This window comes from Aethalodelphis obliquidens, unplaced genomic scaffold, assembly GCF_003676395.1.
Source record: "Aethalodelphis obliquidens isolate GAN/ISIS:26980383/991018 unplaced genomic scaffold, ASM367639v1 scaffold65, whole genome shotgun sequence".
Taxonomy (NCBI): Eukaryota; Metazoa; Chordata; class Mammalia; order Artiodactyla; family Delphinidae; genus Aethalodelphis; species Aethalodelphis obliquidens.
The window spans coordinates 9,801,148-9,818,371 of record NW_020838009.1 but is presented as its reverse complement, the minus strand read 5'-3'; the positions used below and the strand labels follow the sequence as shown (position 1 = coordinate 9,818,371).

The following is a 17,224-nucleotide window of genomic DNA, read 5'->3' as shown; positions in this document are numbered from 1 at the left end:
CAAATCTTAGCAAAGTGATAGTTTATCACTTCCTCTGTTCTTGCCTCTCTGCCTGTTCTCCCTTTGCCCACCACTGAGTTGTATTTCTTCATCCTGCCCCTACATATGTCCCCTCCATCCATATGCCCTATTTATAGCACATTCTTCGCCTACCTGGCCACCTTGAATTTTCCTTCAGCCCCAAAGCTGAGTTGAGTGTTCTTCACATACATCATTTCATGTGAAAACAAGGTGTCCTCACAACTTGAAAGTTGCAGGTCCTCTTAATACCCCCATTTAACAGACGAAGATATGGAGGCTGACAGAGGTTTAGTAATTTGTCCAAGGTCAGATGGCTCAAAAGTAGTGGAGTCAGGACTGCAACGCAGGCAATCAGACACCTGAAGCTGAGCTGGGGCTGTGCCTGTGTGACTGCCATGTTAATAAAGTCTCATTGAGATGAAGCAGAATATGCATCACAACCCATTTCATAAGAAAATCAGTTTGACATTTAAATTCCTATAAACAGTTTTTGGTCACCCTCATGTTTTGGGCACATTGCAGTAATTTCAGCTTAATGCCTCTTTGTGCAAGCCTTTGCAAATATGGGCTCCAATAACATCACTTTATTTTGCTCGCTCACTCTCTGAAGGGAGTGCAGATGACCATTAGAGTAAAGTGGACTTTGTGTGTCGAAGGTGATGAGTCCAAATACCAGGATTTCCCCAGTTTTTCCTTAGGATTAATGTTCAGAGGAAAGCCTTCTCTGGCCCCAAATAAGTTTTTCCACAAAAAGTAAAAGTCAAATAGGTTTTCTTTGTGGTGGTACTTCTTAGCCATGAATACTTTGTGAATCGTCCAGAAGGGGATTTATGGAAGCTTTTTCTGAGCTTGAATATGGAACACTTAGGAGACCCTTTGTATCCAGAGCCCTGGGCTTTGAGCACAGTAGGTAAGTAAGAAGGGACAATCCAGCTCAGGGCCTCTCCACCGCTTTGCTTGCTTTTTGTTTGTTTTATTTTTTGATGGAAGGTCTTTTGTACTAAGGGGTTTTGGACTTGATCTAATGGGAAACCTTGAAGAGTTTTAAATTGGGGAGTAACAAATATGCATTTTAGGGCGAATACTTAAGCTGCAGTGGATGGATGGATGGATGAAGGAAGGAAGGAAAAATAGAATAAGGGAATCCAATTAAGAGGCTGCTTAATGGTGGCAATTCAGGCAAGAAATGATGGTTCAGGTACTAGAACAGTGCCTGGAACGTTAAATATCTGTTAAATATGTGCCTGGAACGTTAAATATTTCCATTGGTGCAGAAGCCCCATGGCCAGGGGCTTCTGCACCAATGGAAATATTCTCCTCTTGGGTCTCTGGAGCTTCTGTTATCTGAAGGAAGTGTTTGCTGGCCACATCCTATCTCAATATATGCTGCTTGCCTGGAAGCAAGCTCAGCTGGTCCCTCCAGGGCACGTGAACCTATCTTAGGGGGAAGACTGGGAGCTTCAGAGCCAACAGTAGAGCCAGCTGAATGATCCAGCCTTCTAAGCAGCTTAGCCTAGCGCTCCACATCCATTAAGAGTCAGTGTGGGGTGAGAAGTGGAGTCAGAAAGAGTGAGAAAATTGTGCGTCCTGAAAGGCAAGGGACTCCAAAGCATTTCAAGGAGGGGGTAATAGAGTATCATACACTGAAGGGAGGTCAAGAAATCTATGAATCGGAAAATGTACATGTCTTTTTAGAGGAGCGAAATTTTTTAAGTGTCCTTTAGATTTAAGCACATGGGATAATCTTAAAGTGACAAATTGGGCGGAGTTTGGTGGAGGTGGCAATCAGAGGTAAAGCGGTTGGACATCAGGAAAAGATGGCGAGAGTAAAGGAGCAGTCTGATGAGCACCTCCAGGGCACGTGTGATAATCACGGCCGTCCCTCCCAAGTGCTGGGACTGCTCGAGACATGGTTACTAATGGTTACTAATTACTTGGATAATTGGGGCTTCTCGTCCCGAACACTGCGTTGGCCAAATTCCGGGAGCTTGGCCCGCGGATTCAGGAAAGGGTCAGGAAAGGGGGTGGGGCTCGTGCGAACTGGCGTGAAAGCGGAAGGACTAGAAGTCCTATCACGCATCGGGTCAGTTGCCGCAAGAGTCCGCCCTCCAGTGCCAGGCGCTCGATTGCGCTTCCTACGGCAGCCCAGGGGCAAACGTCTCAGGCACCCGCCCGATATGGCCTCTGCTGGCGCCAAAGTGGGTGTGGTTCTCGGAAAGGCCCCGCCCCCAGAACGCTTCTCCAATGGGGGCCGCCCTCGTGTCCATGGCGACGGCGGCGGCGGCAGCCTGCTTGCTTAAGGCGGCGCAGCCGGGATCTCCAAGATAGGTGTGAACCCCGGGTGCAGGGGGGAGCGGGCCCCCCTCGCGATCGCCGGGGATAGCCATTCCCGTGGAACAAGGAGGCGGTCCCGGAGGCCCAGCAACGCCCGGGAAGGAGCGAGAGCCGGCCGAAGGGCGGTCGTGAGCGACCAGCTGAGTCCAGCACCAGGCCGATAGGGGCGGACCCGGCAGCCCCTCCGCTCTCGGAACCTGCGGTGGGCATTGTCCGCCGGGGGCTTCCCCTCCGCTGTCAGAGCCCAGGGGGTCTTGGCCATTGGGTGCCTGGCCCCAGTGTGTCTGTATGGAGAAACTGAATCATGGGACAGGGAAAAGGCTGGCCTAGGCGACCTTTGGTCTTCAGCTCTATTTTTCAAAGTGAAGGCCCCCCCAGCACCTCCAGCTATCCCCCATTACATTCAAGAACAAAAAAGCTATGGTCATGGTCCCTGCCAGCTCAGTTCAGCTCCTGCATGCACCCCAGAGTATTGTATGGAGTGATCTTGGATAATTGGGGCTTGTCAGCGAATCTAACATCTCATAGGCATTCCACGGACCCCATTACCTATTTGGAAACATCCCATGCTGTAGTGGGACTGCTCTGTTCTGAAGGAGCAGCAACATTCCCTTATAACACCATGAAGGTCCTTGGGTGGATTCCTGCCGTCCTTCCTGGGCCTGGAGGGAGGTCATATACATTTCACTCCCACCCCTCTCTCCTCAGAATCTAAGAGGATGGAGCCAAGTACCTGTAAGACCAGCGAATCAGAGGAAAACTATGGTGAAGAAGAGGAATCCGAGGAGTGTGTTAAAGGGGAAACTACCATCCCTTCTAACCCTTCTCAGCAGGCACTCTCAAAGGCTGACTAATGCATTTAGGAATGGAGTTCCTTTATCCATTGTAGCCAAGAAAATACCAAAGAAAATCATAACCCCAGCTGACCCAGATGAATTAGAAGTTGGGAGGAGAAAGAGAAGGTGGAAACACAGGTAACCGTTCCCTGGACCCCCTCACTTGCCCAGCTCCAGAGAGTAACCCTCTGCCCTTCAGCAGTCGGGCTGGGATCCAAAGTCTTCCCTTTAGCCTAGGAAAGAGAACAGGAAATACAGGAGGTCATTAGCCTTTTTGTACAACAAAAACAAAATTCAGAATCACTTTGGCTGGCTTAGTTTAGAATTTCAGCACGTTTATATCATCCTGGTCTTTCCTTTAAGTGGCTTCTAAAGAAAATGAATTGCACTGTTAATCTGTTGGGTGTCTCTTCTTCTGGATGCCTGCCAGCCCAGGGTCCTTCTCTCCTTCTGCCTGATTTCTGCTATTCCTCCATTCCAGACCCCTGGCCATCAATCTGACCAACTGCAAGTATGAGAGTGGTAAGCACCCAGCTCGTCACTCACACCACTGGGCATGAGAGGACATTTAGGGCTGCGGCTTTCACTCTGGAGGTGGTCCCCTCAATCTGCTCCCAGCCCCTGGATCTTGTTAGGCTGGCCTATAACCTGTACTGAGCCTCCTGGCTCAGCTACCAGTAGCTGACACATCACTGTTCCAGTTAGTCTCAGCAGTAGAGTAGGAATCTCCAGTTAGCTAACAAGAGAAAAAATGACAAAAATCACCATCCCTCCCCCGACCCTGCCCCAGATTTTACCAGAGATGAGATGAGACCAGGTTAAAACTGTTTTTTCAAGGTAACTTTTGAGGTGGCTTCAGCAATTAAGAAAAAAGAAAAATCGCCAGCTAGGTTAGTCATTTCTTCCTCCCCTCATCCCCACTGGCATCTACGGGTGCCCCAAAGTGTGAGGCGCCAGTGTGACCCCTTCCGAGGGTCAGCTCTGCAGGCCAGAAACCATCCTAATTGAGAGGACTGACAGGAACAGAGATCCAGTCTATAGTTTTCTGTCAAATTTTGGAAGGACCCTGACAGCCTCATGAACTTGGAATTGTCGCAATGGTAACTAAACTGAGGTAAGCAGAGCTGAGGTAGGAACTACCTCCTTCTTCATTCCCACTCTCTGGTCAGGTCTGTTCCTTACCCAACCCAGCTGCAGTCCCAAGGTTTGCTGCCAGTGCCCAGGCTGGCTCCACTGACCTCCCTCTCTCCACAGTGCGTCGGGCAGCCCAAATGTGTGGCCTGAAGGAGGTGGGGGAGGACAAAGAGTGGACTGTGTACTGGACAGACTGCTCTGTCTCACTGGAACGCATCATGGACATGAAGAGGTTTCAGGTACAACCTCCAGACCCAAGATCCTAAAGGAACTATGCCCCAGAATGACTACTCCTACCCTTGCACCCAGGCACCCGAGGCTGCCACTCTTGGTGGCTATACCCCTATGCAGAGCAGGAAAGGCCATGGCCAGGGGCTTCTGCACCAATGGGAATATTCTCCTCTTGGGTCTCTGGAGCTTCTATTATCTGAAGGAAGTGTCTGCTGGCCACATCCTATCTCCATATATGCTGCTTGCCTGGAAGCAAGCTCAGCTGGTCCCTCCAGGGCAGGTGAGCCTATCTTAGGGGGAAGACTGGGAGCTTCAGAGTTAACAGTAGAGCCAGCTGAATGATCCAGCCTTCTAAGCAGCTTAGCCTAGCACTCCACATCCATTAAGAGTCAGTGTGGGGTCCTGCATGGCAGCAAGAAAGTCAGGAAAGATAGACCAGGGTCCACAAGAAGATATTATTTCTTTTTCTTTTCTAAATTAATTTATTAATTTATTTTTGGCTGCACTGGGTCTCTGTTTCTTTGCCCCTTGGAGGGAGGGGGGCTGGGGGGACTACTTTACATTGCGGTTGCGTGGGCTTCTCATTGCGGTGGCTTCTCTTGCAGCAGAGCATGGGCTCTAGAGCGCAGGCTCAGTAGTTGTGGCGCACGGGCTTAGTTGCTCCGCCACATGTGGGATCTTCCCCGACCAGGGCTTGAACCCGTGTCCCCTGCACTGGCAGGCGGATTCTTAACCACTGCGCCACCAGGGAAGCCCCAGATATTACTTCTTCATGGTATTTTTGTTATCCTCTAATTGGGTCTTTGTGGCGGTTAGCAAACAAAAGTGTCTGTAGGCTTATTTTGAGAGAAGGCAAGCAGGGAGCTGAGACTATCACCTATCCCATGAATTATGGGAGAAGAGGGAGAGCAGGAGTGAGAGCGAGAGTGAGAGACTGCTAGAAGCGCTCAAAAAGCCCCTAAGAAGGGGCATGCAGAGAGCAGTTGTGAGATGAGGGTAACGATAACAGCATTTACTGAGGTCGGACACTGTTAAGTGCTTTTACATTCTCACCTCATTAAATCCTTAAAAAGATACCCTTATGTGTTTTTTTGTTTTGTTTTGTTTTCTTGGCTTCGGCCACAGCTTGTGGGATCTTAGTTGCCCGACCAGGGATCGAACCCGTGCCCCCTGCAGTGAAAGCACCAAGTCCTAACCACTGGACCGCCAGGCAATTCCCAAAAGATACCCTTATATTAAGGACACTGAGGCTCAGAAATACTCAGTTCACACAGCTCATGGGGGGGAAAAGCAGAGAGCACTGAACCTTCCAGCCCTGAGGGCCAGAGCAGCGGGGCGGGGGCTTCCAGCAGGCCACCCTGGCAATGCCTTGCCCTCTGAGAGTGCCACTGCTGTGCATTCCCTGGGGCTGCTCCTTAGTTTCCTTTCTCTTTGGGGAAATGTTTTCTCATTTGCTTTGTGTTATTCCGCACCAGTTATTCCTATAGGGCTAGTCCCCGGTAGTCTGAGGGATGTTATAAGGTGGCTAGAAGGCCCAAAGTCCTGGCTAGCCCTTCTCACCGACCCTCATTTGCTAACCTTGCTGTGTATGTGTGTTTTGCGGAGAGGCCAAGCAGCAGTTTCCCACCTGCCTTAGGGAGCCTTCCTTTTCTCCCTTGGGGACTAGGTGCAGTGTTTACCTCCACTGTGACTTCTCCCTTGACCTCCCCAGTCCTTTTCCACTGCTATCTGGAATGTTCAGGCCCCAGGAACTGCCCCTTACTCTGGGCGATAGTATAACCAACTGGCTCTGTTTCAGAAAGTCAACCACTTCCCTGGCATGACAGAAATCTGCCACAAAGATCTGCTGGCTCAGAACCTCAGCCGCATGCAGAAACTCTATCCTACTGAGTGTAACATCTTCCCGTGCATCTGGTGCCTCCCTGCAGAGTGAGTGAGCCTGGCTCCCCAGGTTGAGATTCTGGGGGAGGAAAGGGTTCGCCATCTCAGTTCCCACCAGACTCTGGCTCTGGGACCTAGAATGTCTCAGGGGGATGGAAGTAAAAGGGAAGTTTTAACTGAAAAGAGAAGGTTAGGGCTTCCCTGGTGGCGCAGTGGTTGAGAGTCCGCCTACCGATGCAGGGGACACGGCTTCGTGCCCCGGTCCGGGAAGATCCCAAATGCCGCAGAGCAGCTGGGCCCGTGAGCCATGGCCGCTGAGCCTGCGCGTCTGGAGCCTGTGCGTCCAGAGCCTGTGCTCCGCAAAGGGAGAGGCCACAACAGTGAGAGGCCCGCGTACCGCAAAAAAAAAACAACAGTAACTACCTTATATGGTTACTGTGAAAAAAAAATTTTTTTTGGTTACTGTGAAAATTAAATGAGTTATTATGTATTTGAAGTGCTTACAACAATTTATGGTACATAGTAAGTACTTCAAAAGTACAGTCGGCCCTCCCTCCATATCTGCAGATGTGGAACCCGTGGATATGGAGGGCTGACACCATTTTATACAATGGACTTGAGCATCTGTGGAGTTTGGTATCCATGGGGGGTGGGGGTCCTGGATCCAATCTCCTGCAGATACTGAGTGAACACTGTATTATTACTTTTCCCTGGTGGGTTTGCATGCTCTCAGCCCTTCCTCATTGATGGCTTCAAGTTTGACATGCGAATGTATGTCCTGATCACATCCTGTGAGCCTCTTCGGATCTCCATGTATGAGGAGGGCCTGGCCGCCTTTACCACCATGCCCTACGTGGAGCCCAGCCACAGCAACCTGATAAGAGGCCAGCTGGGGAACTTACCTGGCAGTCCAGTGTTTAAGACTTCACCTTCCAATGCAGGGGGTATGGATTCGATCCCTGGTTGGGGAGCTAAGATCCCACATGCCTCCTGGCCAGAAAACCAAAATATAAAACAGAAGCAATATTGTAACAAATTCAATAGAGACTTTAAAAGATGGTCCACATAAAAAAAAAATTCTTTAGAAAAAAAAAACCTTAAAAAAAAAAAAAAAAAAAAAGGCCAGCCAGCAGCACTAGGGTGCAGGGCAGCACCCTCTTCTCTTCCACTGACACGAGTGCTGAGGTTCTGTGGAGAAACCAGGTAGAGGGGCTTGTCACACAGCTAGCTCGTCACACATGAACAAGGAGTGAAGCCTGGAGCACCTTGGCACTTGGCTGGAAGGACAGCATTTAGGGGGTGCTGACTGCAGAAAAGCCATGCCTGCAGGAAGGGCACACCCCTTCCCCAGGAGCTTACAGGACAGTCCTCTGTGAAGAGGGACAGGAGATGAGCCATCCAGGGGTGGGGTAGGTAATCAGAAGGCAACGAATGGCTGGAGAGAAGAACTGCATGGAAGTAGCCTGATCACAGGGCCACTCTCTTCCCAGGATGATATCTGCATGCACCTGACCAACTATGCCGTCAACAGACACAATGAGAATTTTGTCCGGGATGATGCTGTGGGCAGTAAGAGGTATGCCCTACTCTGTTTTCTCCTCTTTTTCTGCCCTTTAGCCCCACAGTCTCAGCAGAGCTGAGTTGGCCCTTGGGAGGTTGAGCTGGCTCAACCCTTATAGACCCCTGTCTTGTGCCTGACCACCAAGTGCAGTCCCAAACCCCACCCTATAATTAAACCCTGCTCCAAGCTGGCGGCAACCCCTCAAAGCACAAGGAACCTAGGCATGGAATTAGGATTAGTGTTAGGGAGCTTCCTGTCTGCAGCCTGGCCCCACTGATCTTCCTCTGAGCACTGGGCCTCACAGGAAGCTGTCAACACTCAACGCCTGGCTATGAGAGCACAGCTACGACCCCCGAGAGCTGTGGGGAGATATTGAGGACATCATCATCAAAGCCATCATCTCAGCACATTCTGTTCTTTGCCACAGCTACCGAACCTGTTTTCCCCAGTATCTGAGTGGAGGTACATGTGCCTGTTTTGAGATCCTTGGTTTTGACATCTTGCTGGACCACAAGCGGAAGCCCTGGCTGCTGGAGGTGAGGATTATCTCCTGGGCTTTGCAAAACCATGGTCCACCCCTGAACAGGACACCTGGGATAGGAGTGTACTCAAGTGGTGGAACACAGAATGGGGGATGCAGAGGCACTGGGGTAGATAGGATCTAGCAGAAGGTGTAAGACATTTGCACTTTTGACCTGCTAAATCCAGTCTTGGTGGTCTCTGGTCTCCACCGTAGGAACTCAGGTTTTGGATCCCAAAAGTTCCTCATGTAAGCCTTGCCTTTAAGGACACTATCGCTATAGAGTCAGGCTGTCTGATTTGCTCTCACCAGCCTATACACTGGAGGGATCTCTGTGGCAGAGTCCTGTGGTCTTGGAAGTCAGAACATCCAGCTTCCTTGGCTGAGGCCACAAAGGGGGGGCACTGGAGGCGGATGTCTCTCCTAGAACCTCCAGCTGGGCCTGCAAGAATCATGACCTGCTCAGGTGGTCTAGGAAGGGGATGGATAATGACTCCTCCCGGCAGGTAAACCACTCTCCAAGCTTCACCACCGACTCACAACTTGATCGAGAAGTGAAGGATGCACTTCTCTGTGATACCATGACCCTTGTCAACCTCCAGGGCTGTGACAAAAGAAAGGTGACAGAAGAGGATAAGTGGCGAGTCAAGGAGCGGCTTTTCCAGTGCCACCAACAGCCAAGAGAAGCCAGGGGCCTCAGGTGTTTGACGTGTGTTTAGTTGTGTAGCTTACCTTATTACTTTCCTGAGAGTAAAAGTCCTTCTCTAGATGGAGAAGGCAGTCTGGGGTTGATTAGCTATTAAAAACATTTTTTTTTGCATCGATAATACACCACATATCATAGATAAGTGATGCATTATCTATGCAAATTCCAAAGACACAGTGAATAGTCTCTCTCCTACCCTCCTCCTCCAGCTACTCAGTTTTCCTCCCTGGAGCCAATCAATGTTCCCTGGGTCATGTGTATACTTTCACAAACATTTAATGCACATATATACATGTATTTATATAAATTGTTTTCTCCCTTTACCCAGACAATAGCATAACTTTCACACTGTCTGTATCCTACTTACCAATGCATTTTACAGCTATTTATGCATTTTATAGCTATTTCCTATTAGCATGTAAGGAACTTTATGGGGTTTGTTCTTTTTTTTTTTTTTTTATTTTCAACAAAGCTCCTCTAGAAACCATTACCTAAGAAGGCTTATAATTATGAAACAGAGAAAACAGTTTAGTCATTCAATAATAGGTTATTGTTTAAATCAGTATTGTTTACCCACTGTTGTTTTAATTGTAAGATGGGTTACAAACATGGTAATGTGTTGCTGATACTCAATTATAATTTGTTAATAATAAAAATGACTTGAGTAGAGTGAGTATTATTCCTGTAATAGTATCACTCTTCACCACTTGCATTGTGATATGCAGGCCAGTGTGTATCTGATTTGCCATGATATCCTGAGGACCTGGCACACAGTAGGCACTCAAATGTCTGTGTGAATGAAGGTGAAGTATAACTGTAAATACCCTAGGTATTCCCATGAGACTGGACTGTGCACATGTCTTTCAATGAGGAAAAAAGGTTGAAAACTACTGGACTTAAAAAACAACAGTACAATCATAGAATCAGAATACTAGGCAGCCATTTAAAAATGTTATATGATCCCATTTTCATCTAAAACAAAGAAGGAAGGAAAGGAAGGAATAAAGAAAGAACAAGGTAATGAGTGGCAAAGCCAGCGTTCAAACTCAGTAAGTCCTGCCCTAGAGTCCATGCTCATAGCCAATATGCTTATTTCACAGTAAGATTAGAGGTTTTTATCTTCTTTTTGCTCTTCTAAATTTTCTGTAATTAACAGATACTACTCTATAATCAGAAACCTAAAAGACTATGATAACTTGGAGTGCTAGTTTACAAGTGTACACCATTGCACTTAAGATGAAAACCAGAAGCCTGCTCTGTAATTACAACGGGTGAGGGCGGGTGGCAAAGCAGTTCAAGCCCAGAAGTCACGCCCTCAGACGGAAGCGGAAAAAACGCACCAGCCCCTCAGCTTCCCGCCCAATTCCGGTCCCGCCCCCTGGCTTCAGGAGCTACCCTGTGGCGGGGGTGGTGGAGGGCTTTTTCTCGTCGACATGGCGGTTTCTCTGAACTGCTTGCTAGGCGGGGGTGTCCGTGCCGCGGTCGCTCGCTGTGGGTTTGCTACCCGGGGCGTGGCGATCCCGGGATCTGTCGGCCGTGAGCCGGACCCCGATTCCGACTGGGAGCCGGAGGAGCGGGAGCTGCAGGAGGTGGAGAGGTACCGGCTCCTTCCCGGGCCCTCAGCCTGAAGCAGGGCCTCGGGCCTGGGCGCCCCAGGCCGCGCCCCCTTGGCGCCGGGCGTCCTGCGGCGGTACTTATTTCTCACCCGTTGTCAGGGGCACAGGGGCAGCTGTTAGCTCCTTTGGGACCACGAGTCCCTTCACCAAGGACGTATTTCATCACCCGTTTAAAGAATTCGGCAACAGCTTATGGGCTGTTGTTGTTCTTGGTGTTAGATTTCTGGGGCGGTGTTCAGAGCAGGTCTAGGCTGACAGACATGGCCAGGTTGTCCTTGCAAAGAGAAGCGGGCTGGGCGCTCTGACTTAGCCCAGGGCTCTCAAACCACCCATCTGGCTTCCACGCATGGCTTCTGCCATTGGTTCTCTCTCCCAGCGCCCTGAAACGACAGAGAAAAGCTATCCGGTTCCAGAAAATTCGGAAGCAAATGGAGGCGCCAGGTTCCCCGCCCAGGACCCTGACGTGGGAAGCCATGGAGCAGATCCGGTAAGACTGTTGGCAGTTAGGATCTGCTGTGATGAGAAGTGAAGGATACTGGGGCTTAGAACTTAGAACGTTGTTTTTGTATTTTTTGCTTTTTATCTTCCAAGATTTCTAACAGAAAAGTCAAGTAATAAGATAAACGTCGATGAGCTCGCCATCTAGATGTAATAGTTTTTAACGTTATGACACGGTTCGTTTTTTGCCGAAATTTTAAAATAGTAAGTTACAGGCGTCGCAACATTTAACCCGTATATAGTAAGTAGATCATGACGTTCTTGATCTAGGACCAGGGATGGAGCTTCCATGGTTACGTTGCTCTGAAGAGAGGAACCGTATCTTAGAAAAGAGATCCTTTTTTAAATTTTAAGGTTTTTGTTTTGAATAGATAATACATATGGCTCAAAATGAGAACAGTATAACAGGGCATACGCATTGAGAGGTGTTAATCCCCCCTAGTCTCCTATGGATACTATTTTTAATAGGTTTTTGGGTCATTTTCTAGGTTTCTTTATGCAAATAGAAGCAAGCACGTATGAATACAGAATTTTTTTTTCACTTCTATAATCACAAACAGTAGAATACTAGAAATGCTGTTCTGTACTTTGCTTTGTTCGCTTAATATATTCTGAAGCTCTTTTCACTTCCCAAGAGAGAGCTCCTCATTCTTTTCTGTAGATGCTTAGTAAACTGTAGTTTATTTTACCAGTCTTTTATGCTGGGCACTTGAATTGTTTCCACTCACTTGCTGTAACAAATAGTGCTCCAGTGCATAACTTTGTATACTCTAAATATCTGCCAGAAATATTTACACTTACATAAATGTATGTGTTACATACCTTCCTAGAAGTAGGGTTGCTACTGAACCGAAGGGCAAATGGACTTGCATTTTGATAAATATTGCTAAATAGTCCTTTGTAGGTCATGTTCCTTTTTCCATTCCCATCAGAATAACTCTGGAATTGAGACTTAGAATAAAGGGGGTTTTATAGAGCTGATCAAGATTTTATGAGCCTGTAGCAGCTTTCTCCTGTCAGCTTCCTCTCCTATCTTGAACACCAGCCTTTTCAACCCTTCCATCTTCCCACCTGTCACCTCCCCTTTTGTGATCAATAAATATCCTTCTATTTCAGAGAAAAAACAGGCTATTAGGTAAGAACTGTTTAAAGCTTCTTGGTCTCCTCCTTACCTTCCACTCTCAATCTTGTACTCTGTTCACACCTCTGGGGAAGTGGTAGTCCTTCACTTGTCTAGGACCAGTCCTCTGGGTGCTCTAGGTCAAATCCCTACCTAATTTCTCAGGGACCTACACCTGTCAACTTAAGGTTGTCCATGTTGTGTGCCGATCTCAGTCTGTCAATAACCAGTGTTGTGGCTGAGCCAGCCCTTGTGGTTCTTAAGACTGCAAGATGCCCTTCAGCAATAACCATCAGAAAACTGCCGGGTGGGGGGGGGGGGGGGGAGGGTTATTATTTACAGGACCTGGAAATTATATGGCACACCTGAGGCCACACAGCAAGGTCATGGGTAGAGAGAGGTGCAAGGGCCTGGGGTTCTTTTATTGGGGTTGAGGGTGGGGGCCTAGGGTTTTGAGGGCTCACTCTTTATTGGTGAATTTAACAGGAATTTAAAAATTTTTTTAAAATTTCATTTTAAATTATTTATTTATTTTGGCTGTGCCAGGTCTTTGTTGCGGCATGCGGGATCTTTAGTTGCAGCATGCAGGGTCTTTTTTTTTTAAGTTGCGGCACACGGGATCTTTAGTTGCCTCATGCAAACTCTTAGTTGCAGCATGTGGGATCTAGTTCCTGACCAGGGATCAAACCCGGGCCCCCTGCATTGGGAGCATGGAGTCTTAGCCACTGGACCACCAGGGAAGTTCCTTAAGAGGAATTTAAAGCGCAAGAAGAAAAAAAGCAAGTGGCCCAAGTGGTTAGTTATTGAAGCCAACCATAATCTCTAAAACAAACGCGCCTCAATGGAGGGGTGGGGGGAAGCCTGGCTTTTTATCTAGTTGTGTGGCTGGCAGTGTGTTTATTGGAGATAGCCATCTTCGAAGTGCATACCTTGGCAAGCAAAGCTTAAGTCAGTCACTTGGGTTACAAAGAAAAGGAAACCCAACTGTCAAGGCTATACTACACTCCCTCCTCCTTTAGTTCCCTGCTGGCTCCCTGGCTCCCTACCCTCATTTTTGTTTGTTTCATCACAACAATGAAACTATTATCCACAAATCTACCAGTGACTTCCTCAGTGCTAGGCATAACTGACACTCAAGGCTTTAGTGTGACTAACATTTCTGCAGCATTTGACCTTGTCTGCATTCTTGAAATTCTCCCTTGACCCAGGCTACCACTCACTTCTATTTCTAGGACTGGTTTCGGTTTCCTCTGTGGGCTCCCCGTCTTCCTCCTGTATCTTAATTATTGTAGTTTTTAGAGTTGTGTCCTTGGTCATTTATCTCACTCTGAATATTTCCCTGCCTAATGCCAGCCACTTGCATGGCTTCAGCCACTCCTGCTATTGGCTTATGACTTCCAGATCTATCATGTCCAGTCCATGTTTTTCTTCTGAACCCTATATAGTCAGCTGTGCACTAGATATCGCTGTTTGGCTGTCACACAGGTTCCTTAAACTCAACATGTACAAAATAGAATTCATCATTATTCCCTGACAATTTCATTCTGCTCCTATTTTTGCTATAACCCCGAATGGTTCCATCAATCACCCACTCTAAAGATACTGAATCTTGGGACTTCCCTGGTGGCACAGTGGTTGGGAGTCCACCTGCCAATGCAGGGGACGCAGGTTCAAGCCCTGGTCCAGGAGGATCCCACATGCCGCAGAGCAACAAAGCCTGTGTGCCACAAATGTCGAGCCTGCGCTCTAGAGCCTGTGAGCCACAACTGCTGAGCCCGCATGCCACAGCTACTGAAGCTCCACGTTCCTGGAGCCTGTGCTCTGCAACAAGAGGGGCCACCACAATGAGAGGCCCGCGCACTGCAATAAGGAGTGGCCTCGCTCGCCGCAACTAAAGAAAGCCTGTGCAGCAACAAAGACCCAGCACAGCCAAAAATAAATAAATAAATAAATTAACTAAAAAAAAAAAAAAAGATGCTGAATCTCAGCCTATTTATTCGCCCAGTATTTAGTTCCTTACCAAGTGTAACCACTTGGCCTTCCTAAAATATTCCTCAAGTCTCTTTCCTCCTCTGCTCTCATTGCCACTGTCTCGGTTCAGACTGCCTGGATTACTGTGACAGCCTCTTGCCTGATCTTTCCATCTCTAGTCTTGCACTGAGAAACTACTGTTACTGAACTAGATTCATTTGTCTGATGTACAGCAAGCCATTGCTGAGACCCTGAGGTTTGCAGCAGAGAAAGGGTTTATTCATAGGCAGCCAAGCAAGGAGATGGGAGAACAAGTGTCAAATCTGCCTCCTTGAAGAAAGAGTTTTAGGATATTTATGGGGTAAAGAAGCAGGGTGGTCTGAGGCTTTGGGAAAGGTGATTAAATGTTAGAAAAAGGTGAAGTAATTGGTGCTCTGAGTTACCTGGTTCTTCATGGGATGCATGTTCAGAAAATGGTGGGCAGCATTAGCATGATCTGAGGATGGAGTTTTTGGCCCTTGACATTGAAAGGTCACCCATTGGACACTTGTACAGGCCCAGCTGAATGGTCAGTGGTCTCAACTAGTTTGAACTGGGCAAAACTAGCCCCATGTTCCTGAACAACAACTTAAGCAACTGTTACCAGAGTGACCCATGGTCAGAGGTTTTATCTATAGGGGGCAGTTAAAGGAGTCTTGTGATACATTGTCTAGGCTATGTGAAGCTTGGAGGCTATGCAGTTTGCCTGAACAATTAAAGCAAGCTTGGTCAGTAAAGGCAGGTTACAGGTTATTATTCATTAAGCAGGTTATAGTTCAGGGAATCTAATTGACGACTGCCCTCTTTCACTACCACTGGATTGAGCTTCAAACTGAAAATTTGCTCATGGCATTCTGCTCCTTAAACGCCGTCCTTGGTTCACTGTTGCGTTGGAATGGGCTCCGGAATCCCTGAGCGTGACATGACCCTGCTCCTGCCGCCCCGTCACACAGACTGAGCTGTTACCAGCAAAGGTGATGTGCTTCTTCGTGTTCCACCTGCTGCTCACTCTACCATCAGTACCTTTGACCTTTTCTTCCTCTCCTCCCCTCTGCCAGCTTATGACAACTTCTCATCTTTTCAGACCAGCTCTAGCATGGACTTCCTGAAGCCATTCCTGGGCCACCCCGCAAATGTGGTGATAGCCTGTCCCTGCCTCTCCCTCCTCGGTGCTCTCACAGCATCCTCTGCTGGGATATTTCTCATAGTGTTTTTGTATGTTACTGTATCTGTCTCCACCACCAGACTGTATGTTCTTTGAAGGGAAAGACAGTCATCATGCATCCCCAGGATCTAACTGGGGCCTGCCGTGCAGTGAGAGAGGAATTCAGTTGATATGAAATGAAATGACTAAGAGTAGTTGGGTGTCGCTGTTAGCACACAGGAATGGACCGCAGCCATTTAGTAGCAGAAGATAAACACTGCGTTTGCAGTTTTTCCAAGCCCTCTTCTTGTCATGTATTTATCACTAGTATTATCAGTTAACTGTTCTGATAGGAGACTTCTTCACAGATTGAAAACCTGCTTCTTTTTTTCATAGGTATTTACACAGGGAATTTGCAGAGTCCTGGTCAGTTCCCAGATTGGCTGAAGGCTTTGATGTCAGCACTGATGTGATCCGAAGGGTTTTAAAAAGCAAGTTTGTGCCCACATTGGAGCAGAAACTGAAGCAGGATCAAAAAGTCCTTAAGAAAATTGGGCTTGCCCGCTCACTCCAGCAGCTCCCAGGCTCTGGGGATACCTCAGCACCGCTTTCTGCAAGCCATTCTGTATCAGGCTCTTTGCCGATGCCAGGGGATGAAGCCTCATCCAAAGGCCATGGTCACAGCACAGCTTTGAAAGTGACAGAATTGAACACTCACAGAACAAATACACCAAGGAGACAGAAGGAAAGGAATAAAGGAATCCAGGGCCTGGAGGAGGAGAAGAGCTTTGTGCCTGTTGCTGCAGCCCCAGGTCATCCGAGAGAGCTGCAGAAGTTCACCAGTGACTGTGGAGGCACCAGAGGAACTGACAGTGATGGATTGCCAAGTGACAAGAAGCTGGCAGAGTTGAAGGCAGGGGAGCCAGGTGACCAGAACTTTAGCAACAAAGTCGTGCAGAGGGGACGAGAGTTCTTTGACAGCAATGGGAACTTCCTGTACAGAATTTGAGCTGGAGCCTGGCTTGTGGAAATGCCACATGAAACACAGCTGGGCAAGTATATTTGGTTCTGCCTGGATTTCTGTGTGTGGATTAACCACCTTGGAATGGAGGGTAGTGATGAGCCTGGAATGTGGGATGAAAGAGCTTCTTGGATTTGAACCTGACAAAGGGCAGAGAACCTCACAGGGTAGTTCTTTGTGGGAGCAGGGTGAGTGACTGGGTAGATTCCAGCCTCCTGGAGCACTGCTCCTCCTGTGACCCACGTGGATCTTCAGGACTCAGCCTTCTTGCTTGGGCTCTCTGTATGTTGAAACCAGCCTGTATTGCATGTGTTGTTACAAGTTTCTGTGATACTTCCAGTATGTTTGGGAGGAAATTAAAAGTTTGTCTTCTCACCTCATTTACTTCTTGATTAATGAATACTAACAGTTCTGGAACTGCTTAGTCAGTTATCTTCATTATGTGCAAAATAAAGTAAAATGTAGCAGTCTGTGTTGATTGATGCTGTCTGGGATTGGGAGGGTTTACCTGTGAGGGGAAGGGAAGAGGCAAAGGGTCCCTTGTCTAAATATTGGGAGAGAGATGGGGCCAGAGGAATCCCTAATAAAGGG

The 17,224-nt window shown here is 48.0% G+C and overlaps 2 protein-coding genes and 1 long non-coding RNA gene across 6 annotated transcripts; 2 read left to right on the top strand and 1 right to left on the bottom strand.

Moving 5' to 3' along the window:
* Window positions 1–3,092: 3,092 nt before the first annotated feature.
* On the top strand, window positions 3,093–9,257 carry TTLL13 (tubulin tyrosine ligase like 13). Of its 3 annotated transcripts, none has more exons than XM_027089154.1 (5): window positions 3,093–3,329; window positions 4,446–4,564; window positions 7,928–8,013; window positions 8,426–8,534; window positions 9,025–9,257. In XM_027089154.1, the coding sequence occupies exons 2-5, from the start codon at window positions 4,463–4,465 to the stop codon at window positions 9,235–9,237; spliced, it is 510 nt and encodes a 169-aa protein (XP_026944955.1). In that variant the 5' UTR covers window positions 3,093–3,329; window positions 4,446–4,462; the 3' UTR covers window positions 9,238–9,257. The 3 variants fall into 3 exon arrangements, with proteins under 3 accessions (XP_026944955.1, XP_026944953.1, XP_026944956.1); XM_027089152.1 differs by lacking the exon at window positions 3,093–3,329 and adding an exon at window positions 3,416–4,305; XM_027089155.1 differs by lacking the exon at window positions 3,093–3,329 and having other exon boundaries at window positions 3,416–4,564; window positions 9,121–9,257.
* Window positions 3,273–7,388, bottom strand: LOC113610762 (uncharacterized). Its single transcript, XR_003429207.1, has 2 exons — window positions 7,340–7,388; window positions 3,273–3,424 (listed from the first exon to the last, which is right to left on the bottom strand). It is a non-coding gene; the product is annotated as an uncharacterized LOC113610762 (long non-coding RNA).
* A 28-nt stretch (window positions 9,258–9,285) lies between the features above and the next one.
* Window positions 9,286–17,103, top strand: NGRN (neugrin, neurite outgrowth associated). 2 transcript variants are annotated; one of them, XM_027089149.1, is made up of 3 exons: window positions 9,286–10,821; window positions 11,217–11,327; window positions 16,009–17,103. In XM_027089149.1, exons 1-3 carry the CDS (start codon window positions 10,658–10,660, stop codon window positions 16,619–16,621), a joined length of 888 nt encoding a protein of 295 aa, XP_026944950.1. In that variant the 5' UTR covers window positions 9,286–10,657; the 3' UTR covers window positions 16,622–17,103. The 2 variants fall into 2 exon arrangements, with proteins under 2 accessions (XP_026944950.1, XP_026944951.1); XM_027089150.1 differs by lacking the exon at window positions 11,217–11,327 and having other exon boundaries at window positions 10,547–10,821.
* The last annotated feature ends 121 nt before the right edge of the window (window positions 17,104–17,224 follow it).